The sequence below is a fragment of the Thunnus albacares genome, chromosome 3 (genome assembly GCF_914725855.1).
Source record: "Thunnus albacares chromosome 3, fThuAlb1.1, whole genome shotgun sequence".
Classification (NCBI taxonomy): domain Eukaryota; kingdom Metazoa; phylum Chordata; class Actinopteri; order Scombriformes; family Scombridae; genus Thunnus; species Thunnus albacares.
In genome coordinates this window covers 34,882,338-34,897,470 of record NC_058108.1, presented here as the reverse complement: position 1 = coordinate 34,897,470, position 15,133 = coordinate 34,882,338, and the positions used below count along the sequence as shown (strand labels likewise).

At 42.3% G+C, this 15,133-nt stretch overlaps 2 protein-coding genes across 4 annotated transcripts in view; one reads left to right on the top strand and one right to left on the bottom strand.

Annotated features, from left to right (window-relative positions):
- The window catches only part of ifngr1 (interferon gamma receptor 1), a 467,767-nt gene that overhangs the window by 266,763 nt on the left and 185,871 nt on the right, over positions 1-15,133 (top strand). The window lies entirely within an intron of this gene.
- The window catches only part of usp34 (ubiquitin specific peptidase 34), a 79,077-nt gene that overhangs the window by 36,360 nt on the left and 27,584 nt on the right, over positions 1-15,133 (bottom strand). For all 3 annotated transcript variants that reach the window (XM_044341627.1, XM_044341635.1, XM_044341646.1), the window contains exons 7-20: positions 13,144-13,336; positions 12,572-12,633; positions 12,346-12,427; positions 10,752-10,844; positions 10,012-10,137; positions 9,779-9,908; positions 8,379-8,509; positions 6,945-7,666; positions 5,783-5,997; positions 4,659-4,777; positions 4,433-4,560; positions 4,125-4,214; positions 3,867-3,962; positions 2,649-2,731 (exon numbers count right to left, since the gene is read on the bottom strand). In XM_044341627.1, the coding sequence (XP_044197562.1) occupies positions 2,649-2,731; positions 3,867-3,962; positions 4,125-4,214; positions 4,433-4,560; positions 4,659-4,777; positions 5,783-5,997; positions 6,945-7,666; positions 8,379-8,509; positions 9,779-9,908; positions 10,012-10,137; positions 10,752-10,844; positions 12,346-12,427; positions 12,572-12,633; positions 13,144-13,336 (2,270 nt within the window). The remainder of the gene's footprint in view (positions 1-2,648; positions 2,732-3,866; positions 3,963-4,124; positions 4,215-4,432; positions 4,561-4,658; positions 4,778-5,782; positions 5,998-6,944; positions 7,667-8,378; positions 8,510-9,778; positions 9,909-10,011; positions 10,138-10,751; positions 10,845-12,345; positions 12,428-12,571; positions 12,634-13,143; positions 13,337-15,133) is intronic.

The following is a 15,133-nucleotide window of genomic DNA, read 5'->3' as shown; positions in this document are numbered from 1 at the left end:
ACAGAGAGAGAGACAGAGAGACAGAGAGACAGAGAGAGACAGAGAGAGAGAGAGAGAGAGAGAGAGAGAGAGAGAGAGAGGAGACACACACACACAAGAGTTCAATTACATCCAAACACAGAGTCTCATCACACATAACAATTATTCTCATCATATCCTTTCCTGTGAGGTCACACGTGGACTATTTATTATAATATTTCATAGCTGCAAAGGTTCATTGATGTTTTATATTCTATACTCATCTCTCAAAAAGAAAAATGTGTTAAAAACTTGCATAATTTATCTGTACGACACTTTCTGTTACACCTAAAAGCCTTAAATGAGATGAGACGTATTTTAAAAGCATGAAAGCAACAACAACAACGACTCCTCTCAGGTCACAGCACAGACGCTTCCTCCGTTTCCCAGAGTGCAATCCAAACCTGCTGCTAGAGTCTGGAACATCCGACGCTCTCTTCTTTTAAAAATAAGCTTTTTTTATTTAATTTAGCTTTTAATTCCTTTTGTGCGTGTGTGTGTGTGTTTGTGTATTTCTGCAGTCTGACTGTGTTTTTCTGCCTCTATGAAGCACTTTTAAAGAAGAAGAAGAAGAAGAAGACATGTTTTTCTATGAAGCTTGGTAACTCATCCTGCTGCTCTCCTACACAGTTACACACATTTGTTAACTTCCTCGGTATTCCAAGAAAAAATTTCCGATCAAATTCCCAGACTTTTCCTGGTCTGGGATGAAGCAGATGAGGGAAACACTGACAGCACCAACAGCTTTTTTTTGTGTGTGTGTTTTAGGGAATTGAGGCTTTTTTAAAACCGGTCAGTTAAATTTAGATGAAACTTGCTGTCAAACTGGGTTAAATGTGGTTAAATGCTATTAGAATGAGGATTATATTTTATCCTTCTTTTCTCTCTCTCCTCTCTCTCTTTTCTTTGCACAGTGAGACAGCGGGGGCATTGTTCTCAGTACGGCAGCTCAGGTTGCATAATGAGGTCTATTAGCATTAGCATTGTCCCCCCCCCCAGAAGACTCAGAGAACCAGACACACACACACATCAGGGAGTTCGGTTTCCAAACTATTGTTAAATACGATTCACTTCAGGAAAATGTATCGCTGTTCTGCAGAGCCAAGTAACACAATGTGTTTTTTCCAAACTTTTCCAGGCAGCTGTTTTGCTTTCCAGTCGTTCACTATAGTACGAAAATCATCTCGCAGACAGTTTTTATCCGTGTAATAACACTTTCTGAACTGTCATCACACATTTTTTTGGAGCAGCGTCGACTTTTTTTCGACTGGAAATCACAAAAAGTTGTTAATATTCATCAGTTTGACTTGGTTTAGTAGCAGCTATGATGGTGTTACAGCAGGATTACACACATCTCTTCTTCTCTCATATCACAGACTAAGTGCAACATAATCCTCTATATTTACCTTCTGATATGTTGTTGCAGTATCTATATTTTAAATCTTTTTGCATTATAAATTTCCCTCAAAAATCACTACAATGTAGAGAGAAAAGTAGAGACTGTAGCACCTTTATTGGCAGTTGTTGTGATTAGAGGCCAACAGGACAAAAAGGTTGTTTTAACTTTTAGTGTTATTATCTTGTATCAAGCTTCAAATACTTGATATGCTGTTTACAGTTTGTTTTGTTTTGTCCATGTTTCAGGTTGGTTTGAAGCTGTGTGATGTTTGTTTATTTTCTTGATGAATATATATGGAAAAGTGTGTTATGTGTCAGTTGTTTCATGTCAAAATAAAACCAAACCTTTATGGATTTATGACACTGGATCTTTGTCAGTTAAGCTGCAAAATGATGTTGATTTAGTGTCTAAAATCTCAACTGGCTGCTGACTAGAGAGTGTTTATTATGTAGTGAATAGTGAATGAGAGCACGAGGGAAGGACCTCTGGTCAGTGTGTATGTTTAGTATGAAGCGGTCTAACAGAACGTAGTCGACCCGTTCAGCCCACAGTTCAGCCCACGTGAACCGCAACATTAAACGTCCCGTTGGAGACGAAGTAAACAAACTGCTGTGAGTGCAGGTCACAGACAGACAGGCAGCGAGTCGCTAACAGAGATTCTGAAGAGCAAACCAGCGTCTAACGGGTCTGTAGTGACGTCTGCAGCTTTGTTTACACGCTGGTCGATGTTCTGCAGCTCAGCAGCTAATTAGCATCTAGCTGCTAACTGACGTTAGCGGTGGATGTTTGTTTGGTGGCTCGTTCAACAAGCTGCAGGACGAGACGTGTGTTTGTAAGTGATCATCAAGTTGTGATGATGTGAGAACAGGCTGCTGTTTCATTTACTACCACGTTTAAAGGAGGAAGGCTTTAATTTAACAACTGAGCTTTGAATATTTTATATATTTTAAGATTTTATTTAAACATTGGACATCTTGAATGTTGTTTTCATTTAAAACCATGGATACAAGATCCTTGCTTTAAGAGTTTTACAGATTAAAAGGAAAGCAAAGTTTTATTTGTCACCTTTTGATCCGATCCGTGAGTTTTGTGATCCGTTGCACCCCTTTTTTTTTTTTTTTTTTAAATGAACTCTTATTTTCTGAATAGTAGTACGGAGCAGTTTTGTTTTAGTTTAAACTTTAAATGTTGTTTTGTTTGCTCGGCTGAATAAAGTGAAGCTGAATCTTACTGAAGTGGTCCGGAGATCCCAGTGTGGAGAAGACGCAGGTGAGGAACTGCAGACGGACCTGGACCTCCGCACTGTGGCTGTACCTGTAAAACACACACACACACACACACACACACACACACACACACACACACAGACACACACACACACACACACACACACACACACACACACACACGTGTGTGTCAGTAGCAGCACAGACATGTGATTTAGATCAAATTCATAACTTTCCTGCAGGTTAATGTGATTTTAGATAAACTCTTAAACGCACAATATATAATTTCAGCCGCTCGGCGTCTCAATCAAAACAATAACTAAAGACAGAGTGTGATGACGGTGTGAAGCAGCAAGGGATCATGGGAGTTGTTGTCTTTGTTGTTAAATAACCAGCTTCACCGGGATACGATTACTCCAGTGTTCATCATTCAGGTCTCCTCCTCTCCAGAACAAACAGACCTGGAGATTACAGGTAAAAACACTGAATGAAGCTGTTTCACCTAAAAAATCAATATTTCTCCGACGATGTTTGGTGACCACCGGACTTCCTGGAGGGGCTGTTAGCCGAGCTGCTGCTAACACTTGTTCAGTTTATTTCTCTGATAACTTAAGATCCAGACGTCCAATGACTAAAATCCTTCTTCTGGCTAATAGATATAGTTAAAAACCACCTAAATTTATCATGAAAATGTGGCTTAAAACTGAATAAAAGTCAATTTATAACAGTTTGTGTGGAACAACCACAATGCCGATGTATTATCTTGTATGTGTGTAAGTTACTCTTTGGTAGACGCCATTGTAGCGGACAAACACAGCGCCGCCGTATGCATCTTGTGCCTGTTTACTCTTTGGTAGAGGAGGTATGACGCCATCGACAGGCGACCAAATGAAACCGTTACTTTGATTAAATGACAGATTTCTCTGGGTTTGAAACTTGAATAATTACATATTATAGCTTTAAAACAGCTGGTTAAATCCATCAGGTGAACAAGAACTGACGTGTTTTACTGTTTAAGCATGTTTGTAATAGACACGAGGAACTGGGTGTTTATCGAGTACCACCTGAAGATGCTTCAGTCAGTTGTCAGTTTAACAAAAATCTCATGAACTACCATCTAAGCTGACGTCACGACATGTGACTGTCTTGCTTTTAATCTAGTTGTAGTTGTGCAGCAGGACTCGTGAACGTGACCGAGGTTAACGTGTTGACGACAGACTCACAGTGCAAACTTGTGCCGGTGTTCTCGGACTTCCTGGATGTAGTGCTGCAGGTTGTCAAAGAACAGTTTCATCATGTGCAGCTCCTTCTCAGCCCACCTGACAGAACCAACGACAACAACGACAACATCAGAACAAGGCTGAAGAACTGAGATGGATTACTTTTAGACTGTGAAGATATTTTCATTCAGCCTTTGCATAATAAAATTTGGTGTGTATGTAGAAGTTCAAAGAGTTTACTGATGTTATGATGTAACTTACATGGTGATCCAGTGAGTGTCGTAGCTGGAGCCAAACTGCTGAAAAGTGCCAAAAAGCTTCGGTAGTAGACGCAAGGAAACCACAACCGACCTGAGGGTAGGTGGAAAAAAATAAAAAAGGATTACAGTTTTTCACAAGGACCCAAAAAAACAAGGAGAAAAGATTCTTCTAACAAGTGTTCAGGAAATGTTATTTTGTTGCTGTGTTTGCAGTATTTCCTGCCTCATTTTGTAGCAGATTTCCTGTTTCCTGGTAGGAAACCTGCATAAAAAAAAAAAAAGCCACCGTTGCTCTGAAACGGGACTTACCTGTGATGAGCCAAGTTGTCAAGGCAACCCTCGATGAAGCGCATTCGGATCTGTCTGTCGGTGAACCAACAGACCAGCGAACACAGCAGCTTCTCTGCTTCATTAATCAGACCCTCAGACAGGTGGATCTAAAACACACACACACAGATTCATGACAGTCAGGCAGGTGAACATCGAGGCTGATGCTAATCATTAACACAAGCTCGTTTTAAAAAAAAAGCCGCACCGCGTCCTCGTCCTGCACCAGGTCCCACAGCAGAGTGTTGCCCTTCTTACAAACGTTGTCCAGGTTGATGTCAGTCACCGCGTGGCTGCTGGAGTACTGATGTTTATGAACAGCTGGACCTGCACGAGCACAGAGAACTCACAGAGTGTTAGCTTCACTTATTCTCTGGAAGGTTGACGATTATTTAGTCTTTGGGATTTACCACGAAAACTGACGGTTGAAAGTAGGGATGCACAATATTATCGGCACGTCATCGGTATCGGCTGATAAAAGCTCTAAAATCAAATATCGGCATCGGCGAATTCTGCTGCTTATGAGAGGCTGATATGTCGCCTTCCCCTCCGCCGCCTGACTGTGCTTCCCTCGGTCCCAGTGCTTCACACAGCTGCCCGTCAGACCAGCTGCTTCTTCCCACTTTAACCTGTTGGACCCACACAGAGAGCCGAGGCTAACGTTAGCTGAGAGGCTAGCTGGCTGTGCTTCCCTCTGGTCATGCTGCGGCTAACGCTCCTGCAGCTAACGTTAGCCCCGGCTCTCTGTGTGGATCCAACGGGAGCACCGAGCCCTGGTTTATTATTCAGGTTAAAGCGGGAAGAAGCAGCTGATCTGTCGGGCAGCTGAGTGAAGTGCAGCCTGCAGAGGAAACACCGGGAACGTCAGGGTGAAACAGTCTGCGGAGGAGTTGCTATGTTCGGCTGCACAGATAGGAAACACCTCGGCTGATAGGATGTGTCACTCTGTTTGGAAAAAAAACTTCTTTTTGGTTTATAACGGCGGTTGTCAACCAGCGTATCAGGTGCATTACCGCCACCTTCTGCTCCGGAGTGTGGACCAGAGATTAAATCCTGCACATTAATCCTGTCTGTCTAATAAACTCAATGGAAACTCTACTGCTGCTCCCACTTGACAGGTTCATTAAAGTTTTAATGCTGAGCTCCTGAACTCCAGTCTTCCTCAGTTCTTCCTTCATATATTGTCTTTATTGATCATACTTAGTACAATCTATGCTTGCATGTATAATAGTCTCCTCAGCCAGCTGGAAAAAAATGTCAGCTTATATCGGATATCGGTAAAAAATCCAATATGGTGCATCTTCAGTCAAAAAGGCCGTGACTGTTTCTCACCTTGCACCAGGTGCTCGTGGTAGATGGAGGCCAGGTTGGGGAGGTGCTGCTGGAGGTGGGAGCTGAGTTCTGCGTGCGAGTTGATCTGGACCAGTTCCTCCTCGCAGCCCGACTCCTCCCCGTCGAAGTCGGCCATGTTTTTCTCGGACTTGGCGCTGACCTGGGAGCTGCTGCAGCTGACGTCATCGGCGCTCAGCATGTCCTCCACCATGGGACTGAGGAAGAGGAGGAGGAGGAGGAGATCAATCAACCAGATGCATCACAATGTCAAACTACAGGGTTTAAATTGCTGTTTACATGAATTTAGAAGTGAATATTGATGAAAATATTGATGACTAATGTCTGGATTTTAATGAAACTTGCTGTGAATATTAATGGTTTTTGGTGACTTCCTGACCTTTAATGCAGCCAAACTGTTCCAACGTAAACATAAAACATATTAATGCTAAAGGAAGCTCCCCAGAGGATCCTCTACACTGATCTTTCCTCTCGTGTCGTCTTCATGCAGTGGTGCACTATCGAACAGGCAGACTGCCGTTAAATCTAACGGAGGATGAAACTCTTCGCTTTAGTGATCCTGTGAGCTTTTCTTTGCCACAACCTTTTACATTTTTAACTTCACTAGCGCTCTCCAAAACCTCAGGGCAGAACTATTTTAGATCCTGCACGCCACTTGGATTTTGGTTTCGATTTTCAGCTCAGACTCTTTTGTTTTTGTTAAAAGACTTTTCCAAATTTAAACCAAAAGAAAACAACTTTGATACGCAGCAGAAACCTGAAAGTGGTCAGCGATGGACAAAAAGAACAAAAAAAGATTTAATGAGTCCAAACCCTTCCTGCTCTACTTTATCTTCAAAGAAACATTTTTTTTTCTGTGTTAAAATGAAACAAGTGTCTGTTGCTGGCACTTCCTGTCGTCTTCCTGCTACCTGCTGCACTTTGTCTTCAGTTCAGACTCTTGAGAACAGAAAAAACCATCAGAATGTTTTTTTTATTTTCTGAGACGTAACGAACGTTTCAGGCTCCTGTGAGTATCTGTGATGATGATTTATTGTGGGTGAAAGACTAATCAATCAGTAGAATATCACTTATTATTATTATTATTATTATTATTATTATTGTTTGGAAAGGAAATAAACAGCTGTTAGTTTGAGACGTTTACCCTTCGTGATGGTGGTGGTGATGATGATGATGGTGATGGTGGTGCTGGGGGCCGATGAAGCGCCGGCAGTTGAAGAGCTCGCTGCCCATGGCCTCTCCCAGGAAGTCCCCGGGCCGCGGCAGGCAGGGGGGCTCCTGAGGCCCCTGGACCATCTGGGAGGGGCCGATGTCTGGCGGCTGCTGCTGAGGCTCCGCCGCCTCGGGTCGAGCCGACGACGACGCCGAACACGCGTCCAGCATCCTCATCCGGCCCTCCAATGATGTCGATGCCGCTGTAACCATGACGGCAGAAGTCTCTGGGTTGAAAGGGAGAACCTTTGGTTTGGCCCCGCCCCCTGATCCACTGGGCCCCGCCCCCTGGCTCGGCCCCTCGCCGAGCGCCTCCCCCGCCTTCCTCTTCCTCGACTCCGCCTGCTCCCGGGGCTCCTTCTGCTGCCCGCCTTCGGCGGCCGACCGGTTGCCCTCGTCTTCGTCCTCTTCGTCGTCGTCGTCATCCTCCTCATCGTCTTCCTCTTCGTCGTCCTCCTCCTCCTCCTTTAAGGCCTCGCTGTCCGCCATGTCGTCAGAGTGCATCTCGCTGCCGGGGCTGCCTGCTGATTGGCTGGCTCTGCTGGAGGCGGCTTCGTTGCTGGAAGCCTCGCTGCGGCCGCTGCTGCTGCCCGGCCCGCTGCTGCCTTCCTCCACGCTGTTGGCCGTCTCATCGGAGCTGCCCTGCATCGACTCCTGACCACACAACACAAGACACATGTTATCGTTTTAATCGCTGCAGGACGGACGTCTGCTGCAGGCGATCAATCACGGATCCGATTAAAAACGGAACCTGAAGAAGAGGAAACAAGGAGAGCAGAAAATCCACAATAGCAGCTCTATGTTGTTGAGAAACCTGAACAACCTCTCCGACCTTTTATCTGCTGGATTTCCCCTTTAAATGTCCAGCTGAGCTTCTTCAAATTTAGAACAACACAGATGGAAACATCACAAATGTAATAATGACACAAACATTCAAACCCAGGAATGTTTGTTCTGGCTGCATCATTCCATCAAAATAAATGGATATAATAACCTCGATGTCTTCTGTGTCGTTTTGCACAGATTTCATATTAACTGAGTCTGAAGTATTTGGTTTGTTTGAACAATGTTCAGCCGAACAACATGAGTTTTTAAAGATGGAGGCATCAGCAGGCAGGTTTGAGTTTAAGATGTCAACAGAATAATTTGTAAATTGCGATAAATATAAACAGTCTCATACTGAGACGATGACAATAAATGATTCTATAATGATATAAAGTGAAAGATACAAGTGAGAACATTTACTCAGCTCTCATTTTATTGTTTTTATTGTTGTTGAAACTCTGCTCTGAATATGTCTGCTGCCTTGATGACGTGTGTGTGTGTGTGTGCGTGCGTGCGTGCGTGCGTGCGTGCGTGTGTGCACCTCTGTGTCAGACAGCCTCTGCTGGCTCCTCTTGCTGCCCGTCATCATCTGGTCATCCATCTCCATGTCACTGCCTCCGCTGTGTTGAGTGTCGCTGTTATCGCTGCTGTCCGGGCTGGCGGCCGGCGAACCTGAAGGCCAGAGAAGAAGAAGAAGAAGAAGAAGACAGAATGAGAACTTCTCGTGGAAAAGGAAATCAAAGCTAACACACAAACATTAGCTTTGAGGAAAAGTCGATACACGCTAAGAAGAAATCTGCTAAATTTGACCTGACGTGTTACTGTTTCACTGGATGAAACTATCTGAGGAGGATCTGTCTCACGCCGGGATTCCACCGGGCGCGTGTGCGCCGCGTTCCAGCTCCGACGTGGTTTTGCTCCGTCCTCTGCACGGCGCCCTATTCCACCGGGAGCGTGTCAGAAGTGGAGCGTCTTCACTGCGGGAAGCCTTCCGGCGTTTAAAGTCAGTTGCACTCCTACTACAGTAATTACAGCAGCCCAGTCAAAGCTGATAAAGTTCCTTAAGGCTACCGTAATTACTGCAGTAGCAGGGCAACTAAACTGCCCAATTTTGTTAACTTGCTCAGCTTTCGTTGATTTTTATGCTTCTGCTGTGGTTAATTAGGCTACGTAGTTAAATGGTTTCTTTATTCATCTGTTTTAATTGCGTTTATTGTTGATATACGACCATTGAATTTCCCTTTGGGGATCAATAAAGTAATATCTATCTATCTATCCTAGGAGTCTGCACAGGGTGTTTTATTTTGAAAATTTACTGGATGCTCAATGCTGTTTATGTGTCTGACTTCCTGCCCGGCTCCATCTGCTCTGTCCGGCAGCCGCCCGATGGAATTTAGGGGTTACTCTGCTGCCTTCATCAGACACGTTAACATCAACAATGTCTTACACTTTATTTTGAAGCTAAAATTGAGAACAAGCTTGAGTGTATTAAGTCTGATGAATGATGTTTGTAACTTAATGATCCTTCCCAAAAGTTTCTTCCATCTTGTTCCTGTTAACGTTTATTTTAATGTGTATTTAGGATATATTTCTAATATACACACAGCTTTAGAGGAGTGCACCAACGATTCATCTGAGGACTTTTACAAGAGACGGATGAAAAAGAAGCAGCAGAGTCCAAGATTTCCTGACTTTAAGTCCTTAGTTTGGGTCAAACACAAAGAAAACTGGATCTTACACTTCCCATGATGCAACTCCATAAAACCTTTTGTTAAACCATCCGTGCCGTGTTTTTATAACACACCGCTTTATGACAGGCTTTCTGTTATGAATGTGTCGTCTCTAAGCCAAACGTTGTCAGTTTTTGTAGTTTTCAGAGCCGCAGAGGATCTTATACAACTGTTGTCAGAGAGCTTTCAGTCTAAATAAATCCAGACTGACCTTTCTTGTTGCCCATAGGGATGTTGGTGTTGAGCAGGGAGGCGAAGGAGCTCTGCTTGGAGAGCTGAGCTTTGGCTGCCAGAGCGTTATTCCACAGAGCCTTGATCAGCATGGAGGCCAGGTACAACGTCTGAGGAGGGAAAAATCACACAAACACCTCAAATACAACAGCCAGGTGAAGAGCTCCATGTTTTTTTATTCCACTGCGTGTGTGTGTGTGTGTGTGTGTTTACCTGCTCGGTGTGGGCGCTGGGGTGCAGGCCTGACACCAGGTTGAGGACGTGGCGGAGAGGCACCGGGTCCAGGTTTTTGATGAGTGAAGGAAAAAGGTCGTGGATGTAGCGGCTGCAGTGTTTGAGCTAAAAAACACAGAATATAAAAAAAAAGAGTTTAAAGTAGCAGAAAACACAGAATTCCTCACTGACTGGTACAGAAACACAGGTTACTGGTTACTGGTTACTGGAGGTGTCAGACTGACGCCTCGTACTTCAATAAGGTATAAAATACATCAGAATAACAACTGTTAATATTTCTATGTTTTTATGGTAAAACAAATGGACGAGTTCATTATCCATTTAATGTGATGCTGAACATTAAAGTGCATTTCCTGTTTCATTCTGATGGGAAATTAAATTGAACTTAATACAAGTGCAAAATGTTTTTTCATGAACACATTTTTTGCTGTATTTTAATAACAAAATCAACAAAGGATGAGTAAAAAACATGAAGAAGTAGAGCGTCATATTGCTTACTGGGAATATTTTCTGCACATAAAGCTGTGAAGTCTTTTTTATATCTTTAATTATATTAATATAATAAAAAAGGGAGTGTAAAGTAATTATTTCATTGTGCAGTTCAACTGACTGTTCTTTGTGTATTGTCAAAAAAACAAAAAACAGATGATGTTGTTGTTGTTGTTGTCGGCCGTGTAACGAACAAGTTAATGTGGTGTAATAAAGTCAGGTCGTCTCACCTGAGCTGCAGCCCAGATACAGTCCACATGCTGAGTGCTGAGTCGGCCCTCCGCTGCTAAGAAGTTCAGGATCACTTGGCACTGTTTAATGATCTGGAAAACACACACACACACACACACACACACACACACACACACACACACACACACACACACACACACACACACACACACATACACAAAGACACACACACACACACACACACACAGAGTTAAGTATCAGATGGGCTTTGCTGGAAGAAAGTTTACTCTGTTTAAGTGAAAGTACTGGAAAAAAAAGAACAATTACAGAAGTAGAGTCAGTTTGCAATAAAGTAAAAAACAACAAATCTAAATACTTGCAACAAATTTGACAAAATCTATTGCTTTTTTTTTACAAAATAAAAGTGAGAATGATCTTGGACTCTGTTTGTATTCACATGTTTCATCCTTCAAATGCTGACAGTAAAAAGTAAATGAGTCCAGTATTTGTATTTGTTGAGGCAGCAAAATTATTTGTATTCGAATAAAAGTGGAAAGAGGCTTAAAAGTCTCCCAGATCATAGACGACTGCGCTGATTACTGAGCTAAAACTTTACTCATTGACTCATTGCAGACACACATTGTAACACAGAGACACCACAGCGTCTAACAGGTGGTCAAAAAAAAGCACGGGGATTAGTTTCCCAACCCGACCACATCCTGTCCTCTGACTTCATTTGAAAGCCCCGAGGCCGTCGTTGTTTTACAGCGTCTCTCAAAATCCTTCATTCATTCCTTCATTCTGCCATCAGGCTGTTAAACCTTGATAGCAGTATGTGGAATAATATTTCCATACTCGTGGGGTTTTATTGTCTAATCATTCTGGGGCTTGTTATTGCTGGGACTAGGATTTCACTTATTTATTATGGATCTATTTATTTATTTACATGTCTGTGAGTACCTGTGTACTGACTGTCTCTCATTTGTTTGTTTGTTTTCTTATGCATGGTCTGGGTACACTGCCAAACTGAATTGCCCTTTTAGGATAAATGAAGTTGAGTCTGAACATGTAGAAGAACTTCAAAGGTGATTCTTGCTTTGCACTTTTCATTTATTGCCTATTTTTTTTTACAACCTAACTTTATATAAAGGAGAACAACAGGTGATGGAGGGTCCCCCCGGGAACTTCTTCCCAAAAACAGATAATTTAAAAAATATTTGTATGAAACAAATATTAGTATAAAACCCGCTATTTGTGTTTTGCCGGATAATGTATTTGTATTTGGGCACACCCCCTCGTCACTACAACATTTTAAAGTTTCATTGTGTTGTTTTGCCTTTTTCAAATCAGTTAAATCATTTGTTCAATCAATCAGTTTATAATATTTTATGCTTGTTTATGATGATTTTAACCTTTGTTGGGAGACATTAACACATCAGTAAGCTGCTATTTCTGATGGTTTCATAGTGATTGTTGCACATTTAGTTGTTTTTATTCTCTGCTGACTCAGTTTTCAGACTTTTTGAAGAAGGTTTTTCTTTTCTTTACCTCAAATTTCTCTAAATATTTCAGAGGTCTTGTTTTTTTTTGCATATAATATATCAATTCACATTGTTGGATCAAAACTCTCACCTCAATGTGCAAATTTGGTCCAAATATGTGCTCCACCACGTTGTTGTGGATCAACCAGTCAGCTAGTTCCTTTGCTATGGACCTGAAAATACAGAGAACAGATGATTAGCTTCACATCTGGTGGGATGAGTGTTGTGTTTGTTTCTGTGGGTTTGTTGCAGTTGGCGTGTTTAATTTTCATTAAAGTCTAAAGCGACCCCCCCCCCCCCCCTTTCAACTAACTTACGTTTCTGTGTCGGACACCAGGGACTCGTTGTTGCAGACGTCGTTGAAGGTGTGGAGCTGGTTCTGAGGAAACACAGACACACACACACACACACACACATTTATTCCATAATGAGCGGAGAAATAACACGTCACACGTCTTTGTACGAGGTTATTTCCCTCTTCAGTGCCGTACCGGAGCCTTCGAAATAAAAAGCGAGCTGTTTACAAGTGAACTGGCTCTTGGCTTTAATTATTACTGCTTCTTCATGTACAGGAGGAGCTTTATTGGCCTCCATAAAATTAATAAAAGCAATTTAATAGAGCACCAGCCTTTTGTAAGATACAGTTCTTTATTTTTACCAGCAGGTCCACGGTGCTTTAAAGTGATCACATTCAAGTTTTTCACCGTTTTCGGTTGTGAAAATCTTCCATTCATCTATTATATTGATCTTTAACTGCTAGAAAACGTTTGTGTTTATGGTCTCCCATCAAATACTGCTGTGTCATGTCTCACCGGTCTAACCTGAGCGAGGCTGATTACACTTCAGTCGTGTTTATTTCTCTTTTTTTTTTTCTCCCCTCGTGACTTACTGTGATTTGGCTGAGTCCGGCCAGCCTCATGGTGAGCGTTGGGGACATGAAGTATTTGAAGGCGAGGTCCAGGCTCTCCTTGTCGAAGCACAGCGCGCTGTCCAGCGGCTCCTTCACCGTGCTCCACATCAGGTCCGCCATGTTGCGTGCGGCGCTCTGCCGTAGTTCCTGGTCGGACAGTTTACACAGATACCTGCAGACGGCGGACGACATTTAGTTTATATCACTCATCAAAAGGAAGGACATTCAAAAAAATAACTAAATCCAACTGCTCGCTCATTTTTGGACACAATGATAGTTGGAGCCATTTTTAGGGACTGAGCCTGTATTGTTTTTTGTGTGTTTGTTTGTTTCTTTATTATTACGCCACTTAAACCTTGTATTTGACCCCTTAAACATGCTCAAAAACTCACCAAATTTGGCACGCACATCAGGTCTGGTGAAAAGTTTCATAAAATGTAAAAATTAACCCCTAAAGTGCCAAAATATGCTCTCTAGCGCCACCTATGTAACTAAGATGGCCGCCACAGAGTGTAGGAATGTCGTAGAGAGATCAAACCAAAACTCGATTATTCATCTCATCAAGACCTACAAATCATACACTGACACCCCTGACCTAAATCCAACAGGAAGTCCACAATCAGACTTTCAAAGTAAGACTTTGCTCCAATTGTCCGAGACCGGTACCAGCCAAGACGTAGTGTACGTGCGGTGCAGCGAGAGGTTAATTAAACCAGGTGTGACAAAAGGAAAGAGACGCCGCAAAGAAACAGTTTTTCAACCGCACACTTTTAAGTTTGTTGCTTATATTTATTAACTTTTTTTTTTTTTTTGATACTTTGAGTTCATATGAATAATTTTCTTTGAACTTGACGTAAGGCCGCCATAGATACACATTTACATAACATATTCAAACGGCCATTTACCTCATCTGAACGAGAGGCCTACAAGCAAAATCATCTTACGGTAAGAAGAAGAAGAAAACGTGTGTGTGTGTTGGAAGTCTAAAGCGTCTGACCGGCTTTATATGAAAGCATCGATGTGTTATTTACATACTAAAAGGACGAGGTCACAATTTCTCAAGTGTGTCTTAAAACAACAGTCAGGAACCCAAATGAACACTGAAACATGTTTTTCTTTTCTTCATATTTTTTTCTTCATATTTTTGGGTTTTAGCAATTTGAAAACGTCACCTTGTGCTTTAAGGAAATTGTGAATTTTTCACCATTTTTCTGACATTTTATAGTCCAAATGATTGATACTGAGTTGAAGCTGTCGTACCAGCAGTGAGGAATTTCCACAAATCTAAAATCTGACACCAAAAAACATTCAATATTTAATATTCTCACACATACAGTCAGTCAGAGGATTAAAAAAAACCCTGAATGATGAATATATTTCTTCTAAACCACCAGCACTTTTAACTGGTGAAAAAACCGGGAAGATAAATGACTGATCAACATGCTGAGACACATCACATCTGTCATAATGAATCACTCAACTAATGAATTCACCAAAAAAAAAAAAAAAACACATCACATCCTGTGAAATAACAATCTTAAGCCCACAGCCTCATATACGCATCAAGCTTCAAAATTCCTTTCCATATTTCTTTTTGCCTCTGAATCAACTTTTCAAACATTTCATAAAACTTTTTGCTGGTAACTTTTGAGATTCATTTTTAATCACATTCCTCTCGCAGCCCTGCGTAGGCGTACGTTGAGATATCTGATCAACAGTCGAGTGCTGCTGACTCATCCGAGTCCTCGCTCGGGATGGTCGGGGGTTTGTGGTTTTCAGATCTTTTTTGATGAGCTGGGAGAGACTTCGGCTGCTGCTGCTGCTGCTGCTGCTGCTGCTGCTGCTGCTGCTGAAGGGGGTTTGTGTTGATCAAAAGGAGATTTAAAAAAAAAGGGGGAAACGGATACAAAGATCCCAACTGGACTGCAGCCCCCCCCCCCCCTAAAATAAAACCTACTATGAGGGAATC